The sequence below is a fragment of the Zea mays genome, chromosome 7 (genome assembly GCF_902167145.1).
Source record: "Zea mays cultivar B73 chromosome 7, Zm-B73-REFERENCE-NAM-5.0, whole genome shotgun sequence".
NCBI classification, from domain to species: domain Eukaryota; kingdom Viridiplantae; phylum Streptophyta; class Magnoliopsida; order Poales; family Poaceae; genus Zea; species Zea mays.
This window is the reverse complement of record NC_050102.1, coordinates 176,208,919-176,215,544: the sequence shown is the minus strand read 5'-3', so window position 1 is coordinate 176,215,544 and position 6,626 is coordinate 176,208,919. Positions and strand designations below refer to the sequence as shown.

Below are 6,626 nucleotides of genomic sequence, written 5' to 3'. Positions count from 1 at the left end.
ATAAATACATCAGACAAAGACGATAAAAGCAAGGATTCATCACTAGTACTGTACATGGAGCCAAAACATGAAATAAATCAGTAGGAAAAACATCAAACAAATCACTAGGAAAAATTCCTAACACAAGAATCGCCTTTTTTTTTGTTTGCTACAGATGTGTTGTAGCAGCCCAAAACCATGTACCCACTCCACAGACCACAGTAACAACAGTCCAAAGCACCCAGGTCACAGCAGTCTCACAGCTAAGCACTCCATTGTATACTAAAAACTGCTAAGCACACCACTCTCGCTACCCCAAGTCGTCACCACACCACTCCACACAACACAACCACCTGTAGCTTTCCAGTCTGTACTCTCTCCCTCGCCTCTCTCTCTCTCTCCTGTTATTACTCACCCATCCCCTCCCATTTCTAAAAATTTGGCCTTTCTCTCGCTCACCCATCTCCTCACTACCCCCAGCTCACCGCTCTCTCCCGTCTCCAATGGCGGCCGCCACTCCCACCTCCCCTTCCTCCGCCCCCGCCTCCCGCAAGCCCCAACCCTAGGTAGGTCGCTCCACTCCCCACCCCCACACTTCTATGGCTGCCCTCCTCGCTCTCGTTCTCCTGCTGCTTTCCGGGGGCGCTGCCGGCGACGACGTGGCGGCGCTCCTCGAGTTCAAGAAGGGCATCGCGGACCGAGACCGGGACCAGTTGCTGGGGTCCTGGTCCCCGCCGGCGGCGACGGAGGCCGGCAACGGAGGCGGCGGCTGCCCCGCCTCGTGGCGAGGCGTTGTGTGCGACGGCGGCGCGGTGGTTGGCGTCGCGCTCGACGGCCTCGGCCTCGCCGGGGAGCTCAAGCTCGGGACTCTCTCCGGCATGCGCGCGCTCCAGAACCTCTCCCTCGCCGGGAATGCCTTCTCCGGCCGCCTGCCCCCCGGCATCGGCTCCCTCTCCTCGCTACGCCACCTCGACCTCTCCGGGAACCGCTTCTACGGGCCCATCCCGGGCCGCCTCGCCAACCTCTCCAGCCTCGTCCACCTCAACCTCTCCCACAACAACTTCACGTCCGGCTTCCCCACCGACGGGATCCAGCAGCTGCAGAACCTGCGCCGCTTCGACGTCCGCAGCAACAACTTCTGGGGCAATGCCACCGATCTGCTCGCCAAGCTCCGCAATGCCGAGCACGTCGACCTCAGCGACAACCTCTTCACCGGGACCATCGATCTGGACATCCAAAGCCTCGCCAGCATCGGGAACACGGTCAAGTATCTCAACCTCAGCCACAACAAGCTGGACGGCGGCTTCTTCCGGAATGAGACGGTGGCCGCGTTCAAGAACTTGGCGGTCCTTGATTTGAGCAACAACGGGCTTGGTGGGATAGTGCCGAGGCTCGATGCGTGGTTCTCACTGGAGTTTTTCAGTGTCGCCGGGAATGGGCTATTTGGAATGATGCCCGAGGCACTCCTCCAGAATTCTATGCGCCTTATCGAGGTTGATCTCAGCAGGAACGGCTTCTCAGGTAATCTTGATGAATTTTGTGATCTATCAGAGTTGGAATCCCACTATAAGTTGAATGGTGGTGATCTATTTAATGTTTCTCGTGTTTTTTTATTTCCCGTAACATTGCGAATGGCCAGTGCTTCCACTGCCATAGTGCTTAAACTGCAAGCTGCGAATCATATTTTGGGCGTTGGTTTGGTAAACATGCATGTCTCTGATGGAGACGGATTCATTATGATGTCATTTCAAAGTGATTACTGCATCTTGAATCTGGAATACTCCATTTGTTTGGGAGATTTGATGTGCAAACACAGTGACAGACTCTTGCATAAATATAGCATGCATTTCGTGGTTTAGGCAGTGTGCCGTTTTCTTTAGACGGATATCATAAGCACTCTTGCAACTACATGCATGCTGGCTCTCAGTTCATTTTGGACGATTTCTCCCCTTGTTTAAGCGGTGTGTATTGCTTTTACAGCATTTGTGATATTAGCAATAATTTGTTATGTAACTAAGCAATCTATTAAGCATCAACCAACAGTTTTCTGATAGCTGGAGGTTGATATTTTTCCCCTATTAAACAACGATCATGTTGATTCTTGGTCTGTACAAATTTAGGTTTTTTTCTGGATCTGTGCCCTCTAACATCATTTTTCACATGGGATTTCTTCAATCAAGAAATTGACATACTATTTCAATGCTATGGCATGAGATCGACTATTGTGAATGTATATCTTGATGTTTGAACATGTAAGGTTTTAGTAATATAACAACTTACCATGTATCCTATTCCTATTTTACCTACTGCCCTTCACATATGCACTTGTGATTGACATTTCTCTTAAATTGTAAATGACACAGGCATCCTCTAATTTTTCAGGGTCAGTGCCAACTGTGAATTCTACGACTTTGAAGGTGTTGAATCTCTCTTCCAATGTTCTATCAGGATCATTACCAGCCACCATGGGCAAATGTACCTCAGTTGATCTGAGCGGGAACCAGTTTTCAGGGGAATTAGCTATATTGCGTTCCTGGGATGGGATTGTTGAGGTCATTGACTTGAGCTCAAACAAACTGGTGGGAAGCTACCCAAATGATGTCTCCCAGTTTCAGAACCTAGTGTCCCTCAAACTACGAAACAATTCATTGTCAGGATCTCTCCCTTCGGTGTTGGGCACCTATCAGAAGTTATCTGTCCTTGATCTGAGTCAGAACGCAATCGAGGGATCTGTGTTACCTACCTTCTTCATGTCACCAACTTTGACTGTGTTAAATCTTTCTGGAAACAAATTTTCTGGAACTATTCCATTTCAGAGCACCCATTCAACGGAATCGATACTTCTTTCATCTCAATCGGCTCTCAGGATTGTGGATCTGTCCAGCAATTCATTGGCTGGACCATTGCCACCAGATATCTCTAATCTGCAAAAACTTGAGTTCCTTATTCTTATGATGAATGAATTATCTGGGGAGATTCCCAGTGAGATAAGCAAGCTTCAAGCACTGGAGTATCTTGACTTATCACATAACCACCTCACAGGCAGAATTCCGGATATGCCTCAAAATGGCCTGAAGGTGTTCAATGTATCTTACAATAATCTAGAAGGAACTGTTCCTAAAAGTGTTGAAAAGTTTCCTTTATCTTGCTTCCGACCTGGAAATGACATGTTAGTTTTCCCAGATGGCCTTCCTGCTGGAAATGATGATTACACCGGAGTTGATCAGGGCCAAACATCTCATGGACATAAGGCTGGTGTTCGAGTTGCTCTTATTATTGGCTGCATTGGAGCTGTCTTGCTAGTTATCTCCATAGCCCTAGCATTCTATTTGGTAAGGTCTCAAGAGCTTTGCGGAAGAAATGGATTTAGAGGTCAAATTACTATCAGGGATCTAAAGGGGAGAATAAGCCGTCCAAATCTGTTCAGGTCCCCCAAAGACAACGTTATACCAAGTAAAACAAGCTTCTCAAATGACCATCTCTTAAGAGCCGCAACTAGATCGATGTCTGCGCAGAAAGAGTTATTGGCTGAAGCCTCTGTCGAATATGGCTACACAGATCCAAAGGAAGTTGCCGAGTCCACAAGTTTAGGTGTGACTGAGACTTCATCTGCGATCCAGGCTCACGAGTCTCCTCCACGGTCTGCATTGCCAGCAGCACCACATTTTGCTGACTCTAGATTCCTCGAGGAACCTGTAGCTTTTGAAGTGTACTCTCCAGACCGGCTGGTTGGAGAACTGATCTTCACGGACAGCACTTTGGTTTTCACAGCTGAGGATCTGTCGCGTGCACCAGCGGAAGTTCTTGGAAGGAGCAGCCATGGAACGACATATAAAGCTGTTCTACAAAGCGGGCATGTCCTGACAGTGAAATGGCTGCGTGTTGGCCTTGTGAAGCATAAAAAGGAATTCACAAAGGAGATAAAGAGGATCGGCACTATCAGGCATCCAAATATAGTTCCATGGAGAGCCTTCTATTGGGGCCCTAAGGAGCAAGAGAGGTTAATTATTTCTGATTATGTCAGTGGTGATAGCTTGGCACTCTACCTCTACGGTAAGCGTTTTAGGGTTCATGGCCATCTTCGTTTTAGTCAACCTGATTATTTTGGCTTGTTACATTGCTCATTTAGCCTGGAGAGTTTTTACACTTACATAATTCCTACTGCTGTTACTATCGTACTGTGTATGGATCTAATGAGCTGCCCCTAAATTCTTTAGCCCTTTCTAACCAGACTCGAGGTTTACTTCAAATCACTGATTATATTTTGTTTTTTTTTTGTGGACTGATGCAGAGTCGACTCCAAGAAGATACTCCCGCCTGTCGGTTTCGCAGCGTCTCAGGATCGCCATCGACCTAGCTCGCTGCCTCCAGTTCCTACACCACGAGAAGGGCCTGCCTCACGGCAACCTGAAGCCGACTAACATATTCCTGACTGGTCCTGATCTCACTCCAAAGCTGGTGGATTACGGCCTGCACAGGTTCATGACTCCAAGTGGCGCCGCCGAGCAGATACTGAACCTAGGAGCGCTAGGGTACCGAGCACCGGAGCTGGCGAACGCGGGGAAGGCGGCACCGACGTTCAAGGCGGACGTGTACGCTTTCGGGGTGGTGGTCATGGAGATGCTGACGCGGAGGAGCGCGGGAGACATCATCTCGGGGCAGTCCGGCGCGGTCGACCTGACCGACTGGGTCCAGATGTGCAGCAGGGAAGGGCGGGGAGCCGACTGCTTCGACCGCGACATCGCCGGCCTGGAAGAGCGCCCCGGGGTGATGGAGGAGCTGCTGGCGGTCTCGCTCAGGTGTATCCTCCCTGTAAATGAGAGGCCTAACATGAAGACAGTCTGCGATGACCTGTGCTCCATCATAACAGCGTGAGTTTAGTTTCCCCTTCCTTGCCTTGCCTTGCCTTGCCCCAGTGTACATGTAACCGATCGGTTTTCCCGTCCGTTGGTTGGTCCCTATTTTTTCTTTCTTTCTCCCGGTGGGTTTTCCGGAGCCCGTGTAGCCAGGGTGGGTTCGTTTGATTGGTAACTGCTAGTGTAAAGAGGATTCGATTCGATCCACCCCCATTGATTGATTGATATCCCAACCATTGCCGTCTTGATGAGTTGGAACACCTCTGTTCGCTGGTCAAGTTCTTCACACTGAGCATTTTCCCAGCTGCCCGATACTGTAGCTGCAACACCTACCCTGCAGCTGATCTGCTGCTCGTGCGAAAGTTACTGGCCTCACATGCGGCTCTGGAGCCGCTGCAGCAGCATGTGTTGGGTATTCAGTCCTGATCCTGGGCACAAGGATTTATTGAACGAAACACAGGGGTCGTTACTGAAACCGGTCCAGCCTTCAATTTTCGCTGTGGAAAGGAAACAGGAGATCGGCAGGGGGCACACCACCATGTTCCCACGAATCCGATCGTATCTTCATCTCAGCCGTCGACACCCTGTGTCGCCAGTTGGCACTGGGACTTGCCAGGTGGGCCCGCGATGTCGCCATGGTGAGAGTGCTCTGGTTCTTGGACTCATGGGCCGCAATGGAATGGTTCTGACTTCTGATGAGTGAAAGACACTGTGCTGTGGTGGCCTGTGGGCGGTCTATGGTCTTTTTGCTGCAACAGTTGCGTATGTATTGGCACTCTTGTCGGCCGACGCGCATCATCAGTTCGCAAATGCACCTGTCCTTGCCCATGATTACCGCTGATTCTGAGCATCTTTGAGTCTGCCGGATCAATGCGATGTGCAGCCTTTTATACTCCTTTCTAGGGCAGCACAGCAACTCAGAGTATTTTCTTAGGTGTCAAGCAAGCTCATCATGATCCAAGTATCCAAACCCAGTCATTTAGGAACGGCCAAATGCCAGTGCCAAGGTTCAGGTCCTACTGACTACCAACATGGCTTCGGTTGGTAACAACACTGTAGATGACGATGAAACCTGCGAAGCCTTAGCATTAACACGGGCGACAACTGCTTCCACATAATGGCTTCTTCCTTTGCATCCACCTCCTAAACTTTAGTCCATCTCACATCGAATGTTTTGATACTAATTAGAAATATTAATTATAGTCTAATTATAAAACTAACTTTGCACAGGAAGAACCAACCGATGAGACAAAACTATTAAACCTAATTACTTCATGATTTTGTTCATTTGATATAAATTAATTAGGCATAAATTCATCTTGTTGTTTAGTCTTCATATACTTAATTAGTTTTATAATTAAACTATATTTAATATTTATAATTAATATTGAAATATCTGATGTGAGATGACCTAAACTTAAGGTGACAGAGGAATCAAACACCCTAGCAATTTAAGGTGCATTTGGTCGAGCTGTGAGTTATGGAAAGGCTGATATAAATTGTATCCTATAAGTTGTCAGGTGTAAAGAAAAAGCAAAAGGCTATTTTGTTTAAATTGATGTGAGTTATCTAATGTGAACAAGTTATACTGTTTATATGCACTTTGTTTAATTACATCTCTTAATCAATGTATATAATTAAAAAACGATGTCATATTTATGTTTATGATATTTTAACAAACACAACTAGACTCCACTCGATATATATTTTTAAAATATATTATTTATTTCATTTATTCTAAGTGTTAATTAATTTTAATCTCATTTTATTTTTTTATTTGACATATCTCTT

General features: G+C 47.4%; 1 protein-coding gene across 1 annotated transcript; it reads left to right on the top strand.

The window, feature by feature from the left end:
- Positions 1–298: 298 nt before the first annotated feature.
- Positions 299–5,095, top strand: LOC103633442 (probable inactive receptor kinase At5g10020). Its single transcript, XM_008655143.3, has 3 exons — positions 299–1,500; positions 2,362–4,032; positions 4,271–5,095. The coding sequence occupies exons 1-3, from the start codon at positions 579–581 to the stop codon at positions 4,852–4,854; spliced, it is 3,177 nt and encodes a 1,058-aa protein (XP_008653365.1). The 5' UTR covers positions 299–578; the 3' UTR covers positions 4,855–5,095.
- The last annotated feature ends 1,531 nt before the right edge of the window (positions 5,096–6,626 follow it).